The 23,677-nt window shown below is 40.5% G+C and overlaps 1 protein-coding gene and 1 pseudogene across 2 annotated transcripts in view; one reads left to right on the forward strand and one right to left on the reverse strand.

Annotated features, from left to right (window-relative positions):
* The window catches only part of GALNTL5 (polypeptide N-acetylgalactosaminyltransferase like 5), a gene marked incomplete at both ends in the record, with an annotated part of 67,342 nt that overhangs the window by 35,818 nt on the left and 7,847 nt on the right, over positions 1-23,677 (forward strand). Inside the window, 2 exons of the mRNA XM_082846223.1 lie at positions 3,721-3,970; positions 9,370-9,487. Coding sequence (XP_082702349.1) covers positions 3,721-3,970; positions 9,370-9,487 — 368 coding nt within the window. The remainder of the gene's footprint in view (positions 1-3,720; positions 3,971-9,369; positions 9,488-23,677) is intronic.
* LOC309966285 (tRNA-splicing endonuclease subunit Sen15-like) lies at positions 12,694-13,193 on the reverse strand (annotated as a pseudogene). Its single transcript has one exon. The product of its transcript is annotated as a tRNA-splicing endonuclease subunit Sen15-like (transcript).

Below are 23,677 nucleotides of genomic sequence, written 5' to 3' on the forward strand. Positions count from 1 at the left end.
CGTCTCATGCCCGTCTCTGGGGTCCGCGCTTTTAGCCGCGGCTCGTGCCCATCTCTGGAGCTCCTTTAAGCAGCAATCTGAATCCCCTCTCCTCGCGCACCAGGAAACAAAGAGGCAAGAAAAAGTCTCTTGCCTCTTCGGCAGGTCTGGACCTTTTCCCGGACTCCCTCCCGGCCAGCCGTGGCGCACTAACCCCTTCAGGCTGTGTTCACGCCGCCAACCCCAGCCCACTCCCTGGGATCCGACAGAAGCCGGCACCTGAGCAGACAAGCCTCTCGGGCTGGTGAGTGCTGGTCGGCACCGATCCTCTGTGCAGGAATCTCTCCGCTTTGCCCTCTGCACCCCTGTCGCTACACTCTCCTCCGTGGCTCCGAACCTTCCGCGGGGGATACTCTTCACTGTGGTGCGTGGGCTTCTCATTGTGGTGGCTTCTTTTGTTGTGGCGCGCAGGCTCTAGGCATGCGGGCTACGGGCTCAGTAGTTGTGGCGCATGGGCTTAGTTGCTCTGTGGCATGTGTGATCTTCCTGGACCAGGGCTCAAACCCGTGTCCCCTGCATTGGCAGGCGGATTCTTAACCACTGTGCCACCAGGGAAGTCCCTGAATTCTTTTTAATATGTGCCTATTAGTGGAATTTCTGTGTCACATGGTAATTCTTCTTAACTTTTTGAGGAGCTGCCAAACTGTTTTCCGCAGCAGCTGAACCATTTACATTCCCATCAGCAACGTATGAGAGTTCCAATTTTTCCACATCCTCACCAACACTTGTTATTTTCTGTCTTTTTTGTCTTGTTTTAATTCCAGCCATCCTGGTAGATATGAAGTGGTACCTCACTGTGTTTTTAATTTGCATTTCCTTAATGACCAATGATGTTGAGCATCTTTTCTTGTGCTTGTTGGCCATTTATATATCTTCTTTGGAGAAACAGATGGTATTTTTCACCTATCAAATTAGCCGACATGATTTTAAAATGTTTGTGTTATGTAATATTATAGAAGCTATTTTAAGTGAAAAATGCAAAGTGTTAATTGAACAGTGTGTGTGCTGCCAACAGTAAAAAAAAAAAAACTATATATGTTTAAAAATGGGGCTCTTTTTAGCTCAGTTTTGATTGAGGCATGAAGACAACAGATGTTATATTCCAAAGTGAGTTGTCGGACGCAGTACCATAAAGAAATTTCAAAATAGATATCTGAGAAGCAAACTCAGCTACACTGAATCAGATCGTTAGAATTAGAGATGATTTTTAGAGAAAGCTGCTTGCTAAATCCTGGTTAGAGGAACTTGATATGAATTTCCTGTGTTGGGGGCTCAGCACATCCTCAGACATCAGTACAACAAAACCAGAAACCTTTTGGGGGTGAAGAGAAATGAACGGATGTTGGCTTCTCACCTCAGAATCAAAAGGGCAGAAGAAGCTCTGTGGCTAGCTACGGAACCAAGGACATTTGCGTCAGTGTTAGTATCTGTTCTGATGGCAGAGTTTGCTCAGGCAATGGATGTTTGGGTAAGAGAGCAATAAAGATCATCTTAGATCATGTCCAATGGGACTATCTAGAAGGATGGACAGATCTCAGCAGAGGAGAAGCTAGAGGTAGAACACAGGACCCTAAGTTGCTGAGGTGGGAGTCTAGACCACCTGGATAGAATTCATTTGCCCAGTTTATGGGAACTGCAGATAAGAGACTACCAAGGATGGGAAGGGGGGTGGTCCTCAAAATCACCGTGCAGCCACACTGTAATAGAAGGAATCAGCTCAGAGCACCCTGCTGTCTCACCAAGAAAGAACTTCCCTGCCCCATTCACTTGTCTCTTACCCTCCTTTGGCTTTAGTGAGGTCTGAAACCACAGAGGGTAAGCTGGGGAAGGAGACCAGTAAGGAAGAGCTAAGAAGATTTAATGCAAAGGCAAGTGACCCTCCCACAGGGCCACCTGGTTGGGGGGTGGGTTCTGCATGCAGGCAGGGAAGCTTCGATTGTAACAGGGGCCTGAAAGTTCTAATTGCTGAATTGAGACTGTTTTCAACTTCCGCTGTCTAATAAGACTTCCAATTAACCTAAGAGAGCAGAGAAGTCTTGGGGCCTGCTCTGTTTTGTAACCAATGGCAGGGAATGGACCAGTCCTCCCTATAGATTTATTTATTTACTTACTTATTTACTTATTTATTTATGGCTGAGTTGGGTCTTCGTCGCTGTGCGTGGGCTTTTTTCTAGTTGTGGCGAGTGGGGGCTACTCTTCGTTGCGGTGCGCAGGCTTCTCATTGCAGTGGCTTCTCTTGTTGCGGAGCGCAGGCTCTAGGCATGCGGGCTTCAGTAGTTGTGGCTCGTGGGCTCTAGAGCTCAGGCTCAGTAGTTGTGGCGCACTGGCTTAGGTGCTCCACGGCATGTGGGATCTTCCCGGACCGGGGCACAAACCCGTGTCCCCTACATCGGCAGGCGGACTCTCAACCACTGCGCCACCAGGGAAGCCCTTCATGGTATCTATTTAACCACAAAAGTTTTTAGTTTTGATGAAGTCCAGTTTACCTGTTTGTTTGTTTTTTCTTCTGTTGCTTGTATTTTTGGTGTCATACCTAAGAAACCATTACCTAACTCAAGGGTCGTAAAATGTATGCCTGTTTTCTTCTAAGAGTTTTATAGTTTTAGCTCTTACCTTTTGCGGTCTGTTATCCATTTGACTTAATATTTGTGTTTGGTATGAGTTAGGGGGTCCAACTTCATTATTTTCATGCAGAAATCCAGTTGTCTCAGGATATTTATTGAAAAAAATGATTCTTTCCCAATTGAGTTGTCTTGGTACCCTTTTCAGAAATCAACTGACAATAGATGCTTCGTTTATTTCGGCACCATTAATTCTATACCTTTGGTCTATAAGTATCTTATGCCAATATTATATTGTTTTGATTATTGTAGCCTTTTAGTAAGTTTAGACAGCAGGAAATCCTTCAACTTTGTTCTTCTTTATCAAGATTGTTTTAGCTAATTTGGATCCCTTGCCTTTCCATATGAATTTTAGGATCAATTTCTGTAAAAAGAGCCAGTGGGATTTTGATAAGGATTGAATTGCATCTGTAGATTGATTTGGGAGATTATAAAACATTTTAATAATACTAAGTCTTCTGATCTAAACATAGGATGTTTTCATACGTTCCTATGATTTTATGTTGGCTACAAGAAAAAGTCTAACCTCTGCACCTGAGTTTTGAGGTCCCTTCCAATTTGAGACCACCTAATATATTTTAACACACATATTCTTTATTTTGGCCATGCCAGGCTTTCCCATGTTCTCAAAGCAGAATAGACCCTCACTAAAGCTTGAATTCAAGAGGAAAAGCAATTATGCATCTTTGCATCCCAAGCATCAAACTAAATACCAAGGATGGTTTCCTTGCAGTAAACATTTGCGACATTGGGTTGATCAATCTAGGCTGAGATAAAATGACATTTTAAAATTGAAGGTCAGCTCAGTTCCATCTGCTTCTTTAGAATCTTCCCCAGACTCCTCTCTAACCCACAGTTCACCAGCTTCTTCTGAGTATCTGTGGCACATGATGTCCTGCATTTTTGATACAATATAAAATATGTGTTTCTTGTCTCCTGCCAGTGAAGCTGAAAGCACCTAAATAGCCAAACACATAGTAAATGCTGGACAAATGCTTGTCGCCTTGATTTGGGTGTTTCCTACACATGCACTAACACTCGCCTGTTCTTGCCTCCCCAGGGGATGTTCTGGTGTTCCTGGATAGCCACTGCGAAGTGAATAAAGTATGGCTGGAGCCCTTGCTGAATGCCATTGCCAAGGACCCCCGAATGGTGGTGTGTCCACTGATAGATGTCATTGATTATGTGACCCTGGAATACCAGGCCTCTCCTGTTGTCAGGGGAGCTTTCAACTGGTATCTGCAATTTAAATGGGATCATGTTTTCTCTTATGAGATGGATGGACCAGAAGGGCCTACTAGACCTATCCGGTGAGATTTCTTCTGGTAATGGAAAAGTAGCACATAGGTGTTGGGAGCAGGGGGAAGCTTTCAGAGATTATGACTTTGATTTCATAAGCTTAATGAAGAGAAATATTTTATTATTTATCTTGTTTCTAAAAGTCTGTAATAATAGAATGTGGTAGGTTTTGTTTCTTTAAGTTTCGCTCACTGGGAATGAGCATCTCACCCCAGTTCGGAATACCACCATGGTTAGTATCCCTTTGATTTCAGAGGTCCAGCTTTAAAATGTGGACTTGGTTCTCAGGAACGAGTTGCATATTTATCAATGATCAAAATACTAGCACTGGGCTTCCCTGGTGGCGCAGTGGTTGAGAGTCCGCCTGCCGATGCAGGGGACACGGGTTCGTGCCCCGGTCGGGGAGGATCCCACATGCCGCGGAGCGGCTGGGCCCGTGAGCCATGGCCGCTGAGCCTGCGCGTCCGGAGCCTGTGCTCCGCAACGGGAGAGGCCACAACAGTGAGAGGCCCGCGTACCGCAAAAAAAAAAAACAAAAAAAAAGCTAGCACTGTGGATAGCCCAGAAAAAGTCGATGTCTTTGCCAAATTCATGTATAAAATATTTATCCAAGTGCTTCCATCTGTAATTTTACAGGTTGAGATGAATGTGATTTTCCTGGAATATCAGTCTTGGAAAATATATTTCTAAATGTGAGAATAATTTGAATGTTATGACTTCTAACTGCACTTATGAGGTTATTTCTCAAGAGACTTCCTCCAGATCACTCCCCACATTTACTGATAACTTTGACACCAGGCTCACTTCTCCTTTAATGTTAACCTCTTTGTTTTACAAACCACATGAGTCAATTTTCTAACACCATAGCCTAGCAAGTCCTTGATCTTTGCCTCTATTTTAATTTAGCTAGAGCTGTGTGATCTTGAATGAGTTGCTTAACCTCTCTGCCCTTATTTCTTTATCTGTAAGTCTGGAGAATAACAGTACTTCACAGGGCTCTTATGAGAATTAAATGACATATATCAAAGCTTAGAACAGTATCCGTCCATGATAAGTACTGTATAAATGTTAGATATTTAATATTATTCCTACAGCCATACCCTGGATCTTCACCTTCTAAATTACCACTTATCTGTCTCCTTGGCCACAACCCAGGACCCTCCTGGCTGTTTCCTGCTCTGCTCCCCCCACGCCCACCCTTGGACATCATCAAGATGTCCAGTTCTTTGATTTCTCTTTTTACCCCTCACAGTTTTCTTTCTGCTTCTGTGGTCTAGACTTTCTGATCTATAAATTCTCTTCTCTTCTGCCACATCCCACTGCACTTCTGCCACGATAGCCCTGCAAAGCTCCAACCCTGGTTCAATTCCACCATCTATTTCCTTTGTTCCTTTAAGAGATGTGAATTGATTCTTCTGCACATTGATGGTCTCCAGCCTCATGCTGCCTCGCAATCCTTTTATCCACTCATTCCCAGAAGTGGGTATTCCCGTTCCACTTTAGTACTTCCCTTAATCCCAAGAGCTGCCCCTGCCCTGAACCCCTACTCTTAGTAAGCAAACTGACCTCTTAAATCAAGGATGAAATAAAGACTATCTAAGAATTGGGAGGAATGATTGGGAAATCATATAGTATCAATACTTTATGCCAGAACTGTAATGGATTATGCAGCCATTAAGCATGACCACATATGAACACTGTATAGCCATCTTCCAGATCTCCCATTGCCTTCTCTAATCCTGTGATTAACCAGCTCCAGGAGACCCATCCTTTGTGATGATTCTCATATCACATCTGTCCATCTCTCTGACAGTCCTCATGGCCCAAGCCATCACTGCTCCAGGCTTAGACTCTACACCCTAAGGGACAGTCTGGCCTACAGCTCCTCCTCTTCATTCCAGTCTCTCTGTTGCTACGTTAATTTTCTTAAAACCCCACTTTGCACATGTCACCCATCTTGCTTATTGTCTTTCCACTGCCTTTAGGATAACATGCAGATTCCTTCGTATAAGTTCGAATGACTCTTCGTATGACTCATAACTTTGTATGACTCTGATATTTCCTCTGCCCCAGCCATCACTTGTTAGCTGTTTAGGGCTGCCATGTACAGCTGCACAGGCTGTGCACTGCACATTTCCAGAAGGCACTGTTCACAAAGACTATAGGTAATTAGCATCCCTGGAGTTGTGCATTAAGGCAGCCGTTAGGGGACTTCCCTGGTGGTCCAGTGGTTAAGATGCTGCGCTTCCATGGCAGGGGGCACAGGTTTGATTCCTGGTTGAGGAACTAAGATCCCAGATGCCACAAGGTGCGACCAAAAAAAAAAAAAAAAGGGCAGCCCTTAGCTGGGCCAGTTACCTCTCTCAGCTTCAGTATCTTCATCTGTAAAATGATGATGATAATAATAATACCTACCTCTCTGGATTACTGAGGGCCTTAAATGAGCCAATACTTGTAAAGCACATAACTAAAGGCCTGACACAGAGGAAGGGATCAGTATAAATGGTAGCTATTGTTAATGTTACAGACTTCAGGATGAAAAAGAACAAAGTTATACTTCATTTAAATAAAACTTAATATGTAAAAATAATGATTTACTAAAAAATTTAAAAATAAAGCATCAATCTTTTGAGTTCATCTCAAAGTAATCTAAAATGAAGTTACTTTTAGTAAGAAGTAGCTGAAATATTCCACTTACCAAAAAATTGACTTATAATTTTTGTAATATTTCTGTATCTCACATTTTGAGTATTTTTTACGCTGTAAAAATTCAATATGGAAATTGGATTTCTAATAGTCAATTAGAAAAGTAACATTTTGGAACTCTAATACACTGTTAGTATATATACATTTGTAAATGCTTTTTGAAAATTTGGCAATATAAATTAAAAATTTTCTAAATATTCTTATTCTTTAATGCAATAATTCTACTTCTTACAATTTATCTTCAAGGAGTTGAGAGATAGGTCCAGAAATATATATTGTATCAATATTTATTTTAGTAAGAAAATCAAAACAACATAAATGTTCAATATTGAAATGGTTAAAAAAGTATATTCATATTTTGTAGAATATTATAGAGTTAAAATTTTTGAAGGCTAGTTAACTAAAAAGGAAAATTCTCACAATATGTTAAATTTTTAAAAATCAGGCCATAAAAAACTTACATCAGTATAATGTGGAATCTAAAATATGATACAAATGAACTTGTTTACAAAACAGAAACAGACTCACAGACATAGAAAACAAACTTATGGTTACCAAAGGGGAAAAGTGGGAGAGGAATAAATTAGGAGTTTGGGATTAACATATATACACTACCTTATATAAAACAAATAATCAACAAGGACCTACTGTATAGCACAGGGAACTATATTCAGTATCTTGTAATAACCTATAATGGAAAAGAATTTGAAAAATAATATATATATGTCTATTTGAATCACTTTGCTATACACCAGAAACTAACACAAAATTGTAAATCAACTATACTTCAATTAAAAAAAATCAGTATAATACCAATTGTGTGATTATATATGTATATATTACATATGGAATATATATTATACATATGATATGTTGTAATACAATTATAATGTATAATAATATATGTAAGAAAAAAATAGGTTGTTTTAAAGAGTTAAAGGAAAAAAATTAATTTTAGGTATTAGCCATGAATTAGCGTTCATATCTGAAGATATATTTTTTCCCCTACTTACAATAGTTCTAATGACAAAAATAAAAGGTGGGTGAAACTTAGAACAAGCAAGGAAAATCGTGGCCTTAAGCTTCCACCAACGGCACTCGTGGCCCCCAGGGAGGGGGACATGCAGGGACCAGCTTCGTCCAGTTACCAGATAGGATGACTCCTAGCAGACTACAGGCGTGCTGTTCTCTCTCACAATTAAAAAAATAAAATGATTTTATTTTATCAGCCATTTCCCCTTTCCTTTTCTCTCCTTTGTATTAAACCACCTAGAAAGAGTCGTCGGTATCACTCTCTCCAGTTCTGTTAAACAGTTCACTCGACTTTAAGCTCAATGCAGTCAGGCTTTGCCCTTCCCGCTAGCTTCACACTGTCTTGTCCAGTCCTCAGTCCTAGCCTCACGTGGCCTGTCAGCCGTGTCCATGCTGCTGGCCTCTCCCTCCTCTTTGACGGGCACTCTTCCCATGGCCTCCAGACCACCAGATCCCCCAGCTCTCGCTCCTACTTCACCGCTGGTTTATTCCATGCCCTTTGCTGATTCCTCCTCTTCTCCCCGACCTCTCACTGCTGAAGTGCCCAGGGCTCTGTCCTCTTCACCTCCCCTCGCTCACCCATTGCTTCTCATCCACCTTGTACTGGTGACTCTCAGGCTCCGACCTCTCTCAGAACACCAGACTCCCCTATCCAGCTGCCTACTGGCATCTCCACTTTCATGCTGAACAGACACCTCAGATATGTCCAAAACTGAATCTTCCCACCAAAAACTTCGTTCCACCGTAGCATTCCCCGTCTCAGTGCATGGTAACTCTAGGGGCTTCCCTGGCGGTCCAGCGGTTAGGACTCCGTGCTTCCACTGTAGGGGGCCCGGGTTCCATCCCTGGTCGGGGAACTAAGATCCCACATGCTGCAGCGTGGTCAAAACAGACAAACAAACAAATCAGTGCATGGTAACGCTATCTTCCACGTTATCCAGGCCAAATTTCCTCCAACCCTGCACATCCCACCCATAGCAAGTCTGCTGGCTCCATCTTCAAAACCTATACAGAATTCAGCCACATCTCATCTCCTTCATTGCTATACCCTTATCCAAGATGCCATCATCTTCCCCTGGGACCATCACAATCACCTCTAACTAGTCTCCCTACTTCCACCTTTGCTTGTTGATTAACTAATTTATCCCTAACACATCACAGTGGCTTTACATAGACTTTTTGGAACAATGAATGAATGGATCTGTAATTATTTTCAAACTACATAGTTTGGTGTTATTGGGCTCTGCTGTTGGCCCACCAAAAAAGATGCTATGTAACATTATGGTTTTCCCAGAAGTAAATATGACAATTCACTTAATGCCTTTAGAAAGGGAGATCTCTAAATTCCCACTACCCAATTCAATCATCACCCCTGTGGGAAGCTCACGTACTAAAGAAAATTTTCCCTGTCACCAAGACAACGTTTCAGAATAGATTGCTTACAAAATTTGACGAGAGCTAAGTTAAAGCTATTGTTGCCTGTTTTGTGGTAGTTGTGACTTTACCTTAGTAATTTTAAATACTTCAATGTATATTAAGATAATTTGGGTGTTAGTTAGTATGGGTGTTTTCTAGCTTTTAACTGTTATCACTAATATTTAATATGGTTTTGGCCAAAATCCATAATGACTGAATTTATGGAATAAATTTAATATTTGTGTGTCCTTTTTAGGTCACCTGCAATGGCTGGAGGAATTTTTGCTATAAATAGGCATTATTTTAATGAAATCGGACAGTACGACAAGGGCATGAATCTCTGGGGAGGAGAAAATTTGGAACTTTCACTAAGGGTAATTAAGACTTTTTGTTTTAAATAGTTACCTTTGTACATAGAAAGTAAAATCTAACTTCAAGTCCTGTAATATGCTGTGGCCACGACACCCTGTTTCCCTGCACAAGCATCTGGCACCATTCAGGTGTCACGTGAAGTAAATGATTTATGGGATTCCTCACAGAAATGGAAAACCTTTAACAAGATACCAGATTTTCTTACCTATGCTTTTTCTAATATATGGTATGTCAGATTAATGTGATATTTTTATCTGTTTGTGGAATCTCTTTTTTATTATTCTGATTGTCTTGGTATTAGTAGTGTGTTGAAAAAACATAGGATTAGGAGGTAGGGGACTTGAATTTAAATTCAAGTAAATTCACAGTTAAATTCAAATTCACTTGTGAATTCAAATTACTTGTGAATTCAAGTAAATTCACAGTTAAATTCAAATTCACTGAATTTATGGGGTATGTTAAGTCTCAGTTTCTCCATCTGTAAAGTGAGAGGATTTGGTAGAAGATGTCTAATAAGTTTTCTCCTAACTCTTAAATCCTGAGATACCTGCTACAACAGGGATGAAACTTGAAAACACGGTAAGTAAAAGAAGCCTGACATAAAAGGCCATATATTTATGAGTCCATTTGTGTGAAATGTCCAGACGAAGTAAATCCATAGAAATAGAAAATAAATTAGTGGTTGCCAGGGGCTGGGGGAGGAGAGTGACTACACTGAAAATCACCGAGTTGTAGCCTTTGAAACGTGGATTTCTGGTGGTGTATAAATTATGTCTCAATAAAAATAATAGATTTAATTTTTTAAAAAATCCTATGATATTGAAACCCTAGACCTTAGGGTGAGTCTCAGCCCTACCACTCACTTGCTATATGATCCTTGGCAGGTCATTCATTTTTCTAGTTCTCGGTTTCCTCATCTGTTAAACAGGAATAAGTAAAAATGCCATTCTCAGAATTTTATAAAGATTTAATGTGGGAATTCCCTGGTGATCCAGTGGTTAGGACTCCCTGCTTTCACAGCTGAGGGCCCGGGTTCAGTCCCTGCTAGGGGAACTAAGATCCCGCAAGCCGCATGGTGTGGCCAAAAAAAAAAAAGAAATTTAATGAAGTAATGGGGGTGGAGAATAAGGTACAAAGTAGATATTCCTGGAGAGTCTGAAGAAAATACTAAGCTATTCAAACGTTTATCGTATGTTAATCATAGGTAATTTTTTGTATTTGACTGAATTCTAATAGATTTTTATAATGATCATTTTGAACTGTGCATAAAAGTCTGGGCTGTGAGCTCGCCATCATTGCCCTTCACATCTTTTTCTCCCTTTTCTCTGCTTTGTCTCTTTTCCCAACAGAGACAACTGGGTGTAGAGAAAACAGCTTCATTTATGGCTAAATTCCTATTCTCTCTGAGCTTTGGTTTCCTTACAAGTAAAATGAAGAAAAAAATTCTCTCTATTACAGGGTTGTTGTAAAGATAGGAGTTTATCGGAGCTGCTAAGTGGCAGCCATTATTGTTCCACTTTAATTTTGCTAACTGCTCTTTATACTCTCTGAAATCATCTGCAGCGATTATACTTTGAACTGCGTTTCTCTTAGCATGTATTAAGATGTTCACCAGATTTGCTTTTTGTGTTTTTCCAATTTTTTTCTGCTTTGGATTTTATCTCCCTCTTCCTTCTTTTGGCTGGCTACTTTCTACATTTTTTTAAAGTTAGTTTAAGCACAGTCTTCTCTCATAATGCTTCAGATACCTTACTTTGAATATAGGAATATCTAGAGCAATATATTTTTCCTTCAAGTCCCTATTTGGCAGTATCCTGTAAGTTTGTTATTTTCATTGCTTTTTTTTCCCTACTCATTTGTTCCCTTCTGATCCAGGCATTATTTTTATTTATTTATTTTAAAACATTTTTATTATAAAAGTAATACAAATAGAGAAAAACTAAAATATTGAAGAAAGACAAAGTCATGCATTTCCTGCCCTGCCATCCTACTATAACCAGTTAGTAATTTATTTTGTCATCTTTTTATTATATACTTGGTGTGTTATTTATAGCCATACTCATATGCATTCATACACTTTTGTATCTTGCTTTTTGTTACTAAATATTTTCTCATGTTTTTCAGTATATTCATTATTAATTTTTAATGGATACATAACATACCATTCATTAGCTATATATGTTTATTGACTATTTCCCCAGACCAGGGATTGGCAAACTATGGCCCTGCATTTGCAAATAAGTTTTATTGGAATACAGCCATGTCCTTTCATTTAAATACTGTCTATGGTTATTTTTGTCCTACAAACAGCAGAGCTGAGAAGTTGTGAGAAAGCCTATATGACCTGAAAAGCCTAAAATATTTCCTTTATGGCCCTTTCCAGAAAAATTTTGCTCAGCCTTGCCTTAAACTTTTAAGTCATTTATAATTTGGGCTATTATATGCCCCAAAATGTCACTTGAAACATCTTTTCCATATAATTGTTTATACTTTAGGCAACTTAATTGGGAGGTATTAACAAAGGTGGAAAACCTGGGTCTACTTAAGAAAGATGTTTTTAAGGTTAACACTGTCCCCTACTATCTCCCTTGTAATATTCTAGCTATGATACAGTAGAGGTGGCGGTAATAAGAATGGAAAAAAAGACCCAGTACTCGTGTAGGTAGCAATTCTCTGGTCCCTATTAATCTAGACATTTAATTTTACACTCTGGAGAAGGATATTTTTAGTTTTGATTTAAAGTCAGCCAAAGAGGGAAGTAACAGTAATTGCAACATGAAAAAAAGCAGTTGAAAGAATACTTTTTTGGGGGATGAAAAAGCAGACAAAGGAAACTCTCCGGGTGTCAAAGTGTGCGTGAAATGCCACTCCAGGCTAGCTGTAGTGACCCAAAGGCACTGAGAGGGTTGAGTAATGGAAAGAGGTAGCAGCCTCAGCAATGTTCTATCCTTCTGAGCACACCCTAGGCATAAACTTGTATACAACTATAATTAAACTGTCTCCAGATGAGAAAGTTCTAGAGCAACTAGCCTATATTTTTCAATAAAATTAATTCCTCTATCTGGGAAAGTTTTATTCTTGAAAAGAAAACTTATGGAATGGGCCCAGCTAAGTCAACCCTGCCTAGGTCTGAGATAAAAGATGAATCAGGCTGAGGGGTCTCAATCCAATCGTGTGTGAATAGAGCAAGCATCGGGAAGTATAGGTGTCATCTTCTAAGGGAAATATTCTGAGGATCTGGCAGCATAAATCCATCAGTAGGTTTGTAATAGACTATTGTGGAGTCAGACTCCACTATGGTGGAAGTAAAAGACATCGGCAAATCTGGATCACCTTGCAATTTTCGAGATGCCTTCAAGATCTCCCTTATCCTGTTATGGCTGGGGAAGCGCTGACGGGTGTAGGCACCACTGTCTGTAACCCTTGTCCTTCTCAGTACCAAGAAGGCAGATGAGCTGGAGATCTGATAATCCCACACAGTTTACTTCATGTGCCAACTTTTACTCTCCATGAGGTCCAGGTAAACCAATATGCTATATAAACTTGGGTGGCATCTCCTATATCTAATTCCATCATTTTTAAATACTTAGAGTGTGTGCCCATCCAAGCGTCCTTGGGGGCCCATGAGGGGGCGCCGCAGCTGTGATCGTCGCCCGGGCGCACATCGCTGCAGCCCGCGGTCAGCTGGGACTCACCGCACTCCTCCATGCCCTGCCGTCCCAGGCATTATTTTTGTAACAGCCATGCCTCTGGTGCTTTTTATTGATCGGTTGATTGCTTCTCATTTTATTGCATTGCTCTCTGAGAATGAAGCATATGAAATAGTCCCCCTTTCAGGACCTCGTAATTTAATAAGCACATTCTTGTGTCTGAGAATAGAATCAATTTTGTGAATGATACATATTTAAAAAGTGAGTGTAGAAACGTACACAAGCCTCTTAGATAGCCTCATCCACCAGAGGGCAGACAGCAGAAGCAAGAAGAACTACAATCCTGCAGCCTGTGGAACAAAAACCACATTCACAGAAAGACAGACAAGATGAAAAGGCAGAGGGCTGTGTACCAGATGAAGGAACAAGATAAAACCCCAGAAAAACAACTAAATGAAGTGGAGATAGGCAACCTTCCAGAAAAAGAATTCAGAATAATGATAGTGAAGATGATCCGGGACCTTGGAAAAACAATGGAGGCAAAGATCAAGAAGATGCAAGAAATGTTTAACAAAGACCTAGAAGAATTAAAGAACAAACAAACGGAGATGAACAATACAATAACTGAAATGAAAACTACACTAGAAGAAATCAATAGCAGAATAATTGAGGCAGAAGAACGGATAAGTGACCTGAACGACAGAATGGTGGAATTCACTGCTGCAGAACAGAATAAAGAAAAAAGAATGAAAAGAAATGAAGACAGCCTATGAGACCTCTGGGACAACATTAAATGCAATAACATTCACATTATAGGGGTCCCAGAAGGAGAAGAGAGAGAGAAAGGACCAGAGAAAATATTTGAACAGATTATAGTCGAAAAATTCCCTAACATGGGAGAGCAAATATCCACCCAAGTCCAGGAGGCGCAGCGAGTCCCATACAGGATAAACCCAAGGAGAAACACACCGAGACACATAGTAATCAAATTGGTAAAAATTAAAGACAAAGAAAAATTATTGAAAGCAGCAAGGGAAAAACAACAAATAACATACAAGGGAACTCCCATAAGGTTAACAGCTGATTTCTCAGCAGAAACTCTACAAGCCAGAAGGGAGGGGTGTGATATACTTAAAGTGATGAAAGGGAAGAACCTACAACCAAGATTACTCTACCTGGCAAGGGTCTCATTCAGATTTGATGGAGAAATCAAAAGCTTTACAGACAAGCAAAAGCTAAGAGAATTCAGCACCACCAAACCAGCTCTACAACAAATGCTAAAGGAACTTCTCTAAGTGGGAAACACAAGAGAAAGAAAGGACCTACAAAAACAAACCCAAAACAATTAAGAAAATGGTCAAAGGAGCATACATATCAATAATTACCTTAAACGTGAATGGATTAAGTGCTCCAACCAAAAGACACAGGCTTGCTGAATGGATACAAAAACAAGACCCATACATATGCTGTCTACAAGAGACCCACTTCAGATCTAGGGACACATACAGACTGAAAGTGAGGGGATGGAAAAAGATATTCCATGCAAATGGGAATCAAAAGAAAGCTGGAGAGCAATACTCATATCAGATAAAATAGACTTTAATATAAAGAATGTTACAGGAGACAAGGAAGGACACCACATAATGATCAAGGGATCAATCCAAGAAGAAGATATAACAAGTATAAATATATATGCACCCAACATAGGAGCACCTCAATACATAAGGCAACTGCTAACAGCTATAAAAGAGGAAATCGACAGTAACACAATAATAGTGGGGGACTTTAACACCTCACTTACACCAATGGACAGATCATCCAAAATGAAAATAAATAAGGAGACAGAAGCTTTAAATGACACAATAGAAAAGATAGATTTAATTGATATTTATAGGACATTCCATCCAAAAACAGCAGATTACACTCTCTTTTCAAGTGTGCATGGAACAGTCTCCAGGATAGATCACATCTTGGGTCACAAATCAAGCCTCAGTAAATTTAAGAAAATTGAAATCATATCAAGCATCTTTTCTGACCACAACGCTATGAGAGTAGAAATCAATTACAGGGAAAAAAACGTAAAAAACACAAACACATGGAGGCTAAACAATACGTTACTAAATAACCAAGAGATCACTGAAGAAATCAAAGAGGATATCAAAAAATACCTAGAGACAAATGACAAAGAAAACACGACGATCCAAAACCTATGGGATGCAGCAAAAGCAGTTCTAAGAGGAAAGTTTATAGCTATACAAGCCTACCTCAAGAAACAAGAAAAATCTCAAATAAACAATCTAACCTTACACCTAAAGGAACTAGAGAAAGAAGAACAAACAAAACCCAAAGTTAGCAGAAGGAAAGAAATCATAAAGATCAGAGCAGAAATAAATGAAATAGAAACAAAGAAAACGATAGCAAAGATCAATAAAACTAAAAGCTGGTTCTTTGAGAAGATAAACAAAATTGATAAACCATTAGCCAGACTCATCAAGAAAAAGAGGGAGAGGATTCAAATCAATAAAATTAGAAATGCAAAAGGAGAAGTTACAACAGACACTGCAGAAATACAAAGCATCCTAAGAGACTACTACAAGGAACTCTATGCCAATAAAATGGACAACCTGGAAGAAATGGACAAATTCTTAGAAAGGTATAACCTTTCAAGACTGAACCAGGAAGAAACAGAAAATATGAACAGACCAATCACAAGTAATGAAATTGAAACCGTGATTAAAAATCTTCCAACAAACAAAAGTCCAGGACTGGATGGCTTCCCAGGTGAATTCCATCAAACATTTACAGAAGAGCTAACACCCATCCTTCTCAAACTCTTCCAAAAAATTGCAGAGGAAGGAACACTCCCAAACTCATTCTATGGAGGCCACCATCACCCTGATACCAAAACCAGACAAAGATACTACAAAAAAAGAAAATTACAGACCAATATCACTGATGAATATAGATTCAAAAATCCTCAACAAGGGCTTCCCTGGTGGCGCAGTGGTTGAGAGTCCACCTGCTGTTGCAGGGGACACGGGTTCGTGCCCCAGTCTGGGAAGATCCCACATGCCACGGAGCGGCTGGGCCTGTGAGCCATGGCCGCTGAGCCTGCGCGTCCGGAGCCTGTGCCCACAACGGGAGAGGCCACAAAAGTGAGAGGCCCACATACTGCAAAAAAAAAAAATCCTTAACAAAATACTAGCAAACACAATCCAACAATACATTAAAAGGATCATACACCATGATCAAGTGGGATTTATTCCAGGAATGCAAGGATTCTTCAATATACACAAATCAATCAATGTGATACACCATATTAACAAATTGAAGAATAAAAACCATATGATCATCTCAATAGATGTAGAAAAAGCTTTTGACAAAATTCAACACCCATTTATGATAAAAACTCTCCAGAAAGTGGGCATAGAGGGAACCTACCTCAACATAATAAAGGCCATATATGACAAACCCACAGCAAACATCATTCTCAATGGTGAAAAACTGAAAGCATTCCCTCTAAGATCAGGAACAAGACAAGGATGTCCACGCTTACCACTGTTATTCAACATAGTTTTGAAAGTCCCAGCGACGGCAATCAGAGAAGAAAAAGAAATAAAAGGAATACAAGTTGGAAAAGAAGAAGTAAAACTGTCACTGTTTGCAGATGACATGATACTATACATAGAGAATCCTAAAAATGCCACCAGAAAACTACAAGAGCTAATCAATGAATTTGCTAAAGTTGCAGGATACAAAATTAATGCACAGAAATCTCTTGCATTCCTATACACTAATGATGAAAAATCTGAAAGAGAAATTAAGGAAATACTCCCATTCACCATTGCAACAAAAATAAATACCTAGGAATAAACCTATCTAGGGAGACCAAAGACCTGTATGCAGAAAACTATAAGACACTGATGAAAGAAATTAAAGATGATACAAAAAGATGGGGAGATATACCATGCTCTTGGATTGGAAGAATCAATATTGTGAAAATGACTCTACTACCCAAAGCAATCTACAGATTCAATGCAATCCCTATCAAATTACCAATGGCATTTTTTACGGAACTAGAACAAAAAATCTTAAAATTTGTATGGAGACACAAAAGACCCCAAATAGCCAAAGCAGTCTTGAGGGAAAAAAACGGAGCTGTAGGAATCAGACTCCCTAACTTCAGAGTATACTACAAGGCTACAGTAATCAAGACAATATGGTACTGGCACAAAAACAGAAACATAGATCAATGGAACAAGATAGAAAGCCCAGAGATAAACCCATGCACCTATGGTGAACTAATCTATGACAAAGGAGGCAAGGATATACAATGGAGGAAAGACAGCCTCTTCAATAAGTGGTGCTGGGAAAACTAGACAGCTACATGTAAAAGAATGAAATTAGAACACTCCCTAACACCATACACAAAAATAAACTCCAAATGGATTCGAGACCTAAATGTAAGACCAGACACTATAAAACTCTTAGAGGAAAACATAGGAAGAACACTCTTTGACATAAATCACAGCAAGATCTTTTTTGATCCACCTCCTAGAGTAATGGAAATAAAAACAAAAATAAACAAATGAGACCTAATGAAACTTAAAAGCTTTTGCAAAGTAAAGGAAACTACAGACAAGACCAAAAGACAACCCTCACAATGGGAGAAAATATTTGCAAATAAATCAATGGACAAAGGATTAATCTCCAGAATATATAAACAGCTCGTGCAGGTCAATATTAAAGAAACAAACAACTCAATCCAAAAATATGCAGAAGACCTAAATAGACATTTCTCCAAAGAAGACATAAAGATGGTCAAGAGGCACATGAAAAGCTGCTCAACATCACTAATTATTAGAGAAATGCAAATCAAAACTACAATGAGGTATCACCTCACACCAGTTAGAATGGGCATCATCAGAAAATCCACAAACAACAAATGCTGGAGAGGGTGTGGAGAAAAGGGAACCCTCATGCACTGTTGGTGGGAGTATAAATTGATACCGCCACTATGGAGAACAGTATGGAGGTTCCTTAAAAAACAAAAATTACCATATGATCCAGCAATCTTACTACTGGGCATATACCCAGAGAAAACCACAATTCAAAAAGACACATGCACCCCAATGTTCATTGCAGCACTATTTACAATAGCCAGGTCATGGAAGCAACCTAAATGCCCATCAACAGACGAGTGGATAAAGAAGATGTGGTACATATATACAATGGAATATTACTCAGCCATAAAAAGGAACGAAATTGGGTCATTTGTTGAGACGTGGTTGGATCTAGAGACTGTCATAGAGAGTGAAATAAGTCAGAAAGAGAAAAACAAATATCGTATATTAACGCATATATGTGGAACCTAGAAAAATGGTACAGATGAACCGGTTTGCAGGGCAGAAGTTGAGACACAGGTGTAGAGAACAAACATATGGACACCAAGGGGGGAAAGCCGCGGGGGGTGGGGGTGGGGGTGGGATGAATTGGGGGATTGGGATTGACATGTATACACTGATGTGTATGAAATGGATGACTAATAGGAACCTGCTGTATAAAAAAATAAATAAAATTAAATTTAAAAATTAAAAAATTAAAATTAAAAAAAGAGAAAATACTAGGTGAATAAACAAAACCAGAAATGCTGAAGTGACAATATTAACATAAAATTGGCATTTAAGATTAAAAGCAATAAACAGAAAATAGATATTATATAATGGTAAAAAGCTAAATACTGGGCTTCCCTGGTGGCGCAGTGGTTGGGAATCTGCCTGCCAATGCAGGGGACATGGGTTCAAGCCCTGGTCTCGGAAGATCCCACATGCCGCGGAGCAACTAGGCTCGTGAGCCACAACTACTGAGCCTGCGCGTCTGGAGCCTGTGCTCCGCAACGGGAGAGGCCGCGACCGTGAGAGGCCTGTGCACGGCGATGAAGAGTGGCCCCTGCTCGCCGTAACTGGAGAAAGCCCTCGCACAGAAACGAAGACCCAACACAGCCAAAAATAAATAAATAAATTAAAAAAAAAAAAAGAAGCCAGTCCATTAAAAAAAAAAAAAAGCTAAATACTAAAAGCTTTTAAACGAGTAAAATATTTGCTTTAAGTTTGCTTTTTAACTTTTATAATTCTCAAATCCAATAATTTTTCATATAATTTTTTTCTAATAGTTTTATGACATCATTGTATTTAATTCTCTACTACATTTAGACTTTGGTGCATGATAGGAGTTAAAGTTCTGCATTGTTTTCAAGTTGTTAATCAAGTGACAATTATGAAGAGAAAGAAACGGGCATGACACATTTAACAAATTAAATTATCATATATACTTAGGTCTTTCTGTGTTCAACTGATCCATTTGCCAGTTATTGAGCCAATCACGTGCATTGATATTTTCTGTAGCTTTACGATAAAGTCTAGTAATTGGTAGAGTGAGTCCCTTGTTCCTCTTCATTTTCAGAATTTTCTAAGTGTAATTTGTTCTTCTCAATCACTTCAGCAATTTCAAAATCAATCCCTAAGGTTTTGAATGGTGTTGCATTATATACATAAATGAATTTTAAGACTTTTAAAGGAAATACTAATGAACAATAAATATTTCAGAAAAATACTGACTTCTAATCAAAGAAACAAAATCTTGGGGATTCAAAATTCCACCATTAAAAAAAATTTTTTTTTTAATTGAAGTATAGTTGATTGACAATATTGTATTAGTTTGGGGTGTAGAGCATAGTGATTCAGTTTTTCTTTTTCAGATTATATTCCATTATCGGTTACTACAAGATATTTGATATAATTCCTTGTGCTATACAGTAAATCCTTGTTGCTTATCTATTTTATATATAGTATAATAGTTCGCATATGTTAGTCGCACACTCCTAATCTGTCCCTCCCCCACTCCTTCTCTCCTTTGGTAACCATAAGTTTGTTTTCTGTCTGTGAATCTGTTTCTGTTTTGCATATACATTCATTTGTATTATTGTTTAGATTCCACATTACAAGTGATATCATACAGTAAAAAAAAAAAAGTGAGTGTATTCCTTATCTTGGCTTTACCTTCCCTCCAGACAGCAAATAACAGCAAACTTATTACTCAAGTGCACTCATTATCTTTGCTTCAATATTTTCAGTTACTTGATTCCAAATGGCCCCTTCATACGTTTTAAGTATGCTTGGCTCTCTCTTTTCATAAACAAACATGTAAATTAATAAATAGCTAGGCACTCTCTTGACACCAGCAGCCCTCTCTACCCAAGTAACCTGGTTTTTCCTAAGGGAAGATCAGCTACACCTGCATCTACTTCATTTCTCACTCTTCGTTCCAGTAAATCAGATCCTGGAGGCCCTCAGCATCCTTCCTCTGACATCATTTACGGCACTGTCATCAGTTTCATATTCGTGTCCCTAATGGATGGCTTTTGGTCTTCCGTGTGCTTGAGGCTACTGTAGCATTTGACATGGTACACCAGTCTTTTCCAGAAGTTTTCTTGGGTTTTAGGGCAAAATCCAAGAAAAGCCCCTTGTATCGCTCAGCTGTTCTCAATCTCCTTTACAGGAATTTCTCCTGTGTGTCTCTTAAACATGGGTGCTCCCAAGACTGCTTCCCTTGTCAACCCTCTCTTCTTACCCCACGTGCTCTTCAGGGCTCAGGGCTGACATGTAGCTGCTCTGCACCTGTGAAGCCATGCTTGTTGTTAACTTAATGCACTCTTTCCTTATCTGATGGGAAAGAACCTCTACTCTGAGCCAGCCGAACACCTCCCACCTGCCGCCCATCACGCCTCCCTTCTCCGCATCTCAGCCTTCCCATGGCCCAGAAACAAAAGTGGTAGCACCCGGCAGGGCAGGGCCACCAGGACCTGTGGCGGCTCCTCTATTCTCTTCGGCCAGCGTCTGTTCTGTCCCCTTGTTAATACTTTTCATAATATACCTACATCAACTCCCATGGCTGTGACTAACACCTGTATGGTAGTCAGACCCAAATCTCGTTTCAGTTTAGGGGTCTCTTGAGTGTTCTAGTTAAGTTCAGTGTTCAACACAGCCATCGTTTAAGGAGCACCTCCTGCATCAGGCTGTGCCACATGCTGGACATTCAGAAGACACAATCCTCATTCATTCATTCATTCACTCCTTCAGCAGTATTTATTGAGAACCTGTCACATGCCAAGCACCGTGATGGGTGCTAAAATACAGTAGCACTCAAAGCAAAAGTGGTTTCGAATGACATAAAGCTTCCATTCTATCAATATCTGGGGTAGAGTGAGATGAGTAGTTATTTAGTTTTATTTCTGATAAATGCAATGAAGGGGAGATACAGAATACTGTGAGATCATATAAAAGGTGAACCTAGCCTTGTCTTAGGGGAGGTGTGTGTCTGCCTCGGCAGAAATGGCATTTAAGTTGAGATGTAAAGGATAAAAATGTATTTCATTTTCAAGTTCTTATTATGTGTGACATGCACTGCTCTGAAATATTACAGATGTTAGCTCATTTAATCCTCATAATAAACCTGTGAGGTAGGTACCAGCATCATCTCCTGTTTATAACGGGGAAACCGAGGCACAGAGAGGTAGTGTGACTTGCCCAAACTCACAGCAATCATAAGTAGTGTGCTCCAAACCTATCGCTTCCTGCCTTGTATGATCTACTCAACTTCAGATCTTAAGCCCCGCCCCCCGCCCCCCAGCTCGGGTTTACCCTGTTTCTCAGTCACTTCTTTCCAAGGCTGGCCATATATTGGAAGCCTCCAATGCCCTGAATTTGTTTTAGTTGACCTGAGCTCAGTGTTACCATTGCTCGTGGAAAATGATGACTCGTTGGGTGCCCACGGAGCTGCAGCTTCACTCCCAACCTCGGAATAGGCCTCATAACCCGGCTCCAGATTAGCATTTCTGTTTCCCTGAGAGAGCAGACAACCTGCTCTGTGTCTGGCCACACTGCCCCAGGGTTCCATCCTGGTGTCCCCCAAGGGGCAAGATACACTCCTGCAGGAACCGGGGCCCTGCCCTACCTCACCCTCCAGACTGAGCCTCTTAGACACGGGTGCCAGCTCGGATTCGGCCCAAGGTTGCTGCCTCCCTTGGATGCTGGGATTTGAGAGCAAACCACACGCCTGCAGTAGAGAAAGGCTGAAGGCAGTTGTCCTGTGTTGACACAGTAGAGGATTAGGCAAGTTGCTCAGCACCCAGCCCCCTGCTCGGACCGTGGCTCCCCACTGCCTCACTGGGTTACTTTTCTTGGCCCATCTGCACGGAATTTCCACCCCTAAGGGGTTTCCCCAAGCCCCTCTTTCTCTGTTCTCTCCACCTTCTCCATAACCTCACCCACATCACATTCCCATGATTAACGGATGCTGATGACACCAATTCTCGCTCCTTCCCAGTTCCTTCTCCTGAGTCATAAGCTCGTGTGGTCTATCGCCTACAAGTTACCATGGCAGGGGTGTCCCACAGGTATGCTAAACCCAAATTCCTCCTCCCGTGTTCCCTCTATGAGTGGATGACATGCTACCTCTCCCCCACCCCACCAGTTATCTGCACACACGTCCCCCATGGAGAGCCTCCCTGGACTCCACACTCCCTCTCCTGCCCCACGTTGACCTCACCTTATCTGGGCAGTTCTACCTCTAAATCATCACCTGCCTCTGTTCACTTTCCTCTTTCCCCACCGCCGTAATCCACAGCTACAGCTTTGATGTAATTTCTTCGGGAAGACTTTCTTGACCTTATCTTCCTTACCTGCTCCCCGCACATAGACACACACACCCAAGTCTGGGATCCGTTCCCCTCCTATGCATGCTTCCCCCATGACAGCACTTATTGTGCTGTGTCACAGTTGTCTCCTGTCTGTGTGTGCAGGGCAGGCTGTGTAGACAGGCAGCCCGGGTGGTGGCACATGGTACCATGTTTAGAAGAACCCCACACTTGGCTTAAGGCTCTGCTGTTGCCATCTTGAAACTTCTAATAATTTTTGAACCTGAGACCCCATTTTTATTCTGTGCTGGGCCCTGCCAGTTGTGTGTTCCCACCAGCTGTAAGCTCCACGAGGGCAGGGAAAGATCTGACTTGTTCAACATGCGTTCTCAGCACCTGGTACTTTGACTATGTAAAAAGTGGTTGAGAAATATTTGCTGAGTAGTTGAACCACTCAAGAGTCTGAAAGGCCCCACGTGTAAACGATCAGAATAGTAGACACCTTGCAGTGGTACTGTGTGCATTCACCGCAGCGATGGGCATAAGGCATCTAACACAGCTTCTGCCACCTAAAGCGCTCCCAGCCAATGTTCGTTCCTTTCTTTTTATGCTACAGCTCTCCCAGAGTTCTAATTTAAAATGGTATCTGGGCAGCAGCCTCTCCTAACTTTCTACTAAGATATGTATTGAGACTGGAAAAGATGAGATCCCACTAGAAATTAAAATGAATAGTCAGCCTGAATCTGGGAGGCACCCCCATAACTGTGAGGCCAGCAAGACTGACTGAGAAACTCGTACCCTGGCTTTGTCGCATGATGCACCCCTGCTTCCCCTCACAAATGCAGATT

The sequence above is a fragment of the Leucopleurus acutus genome (genome assembly GCF_964270905.1).
Source record: "Leucopleurus acutus genome assembly, chromosome: 9".
Taxonomy (NCBI): domain Eukaryota; kingdom Metazoa; phylum Chordata; class Mammalia; order Artiodactyla; family Delphinidae; genus Leucopleurus; species Leucopleurus acutus.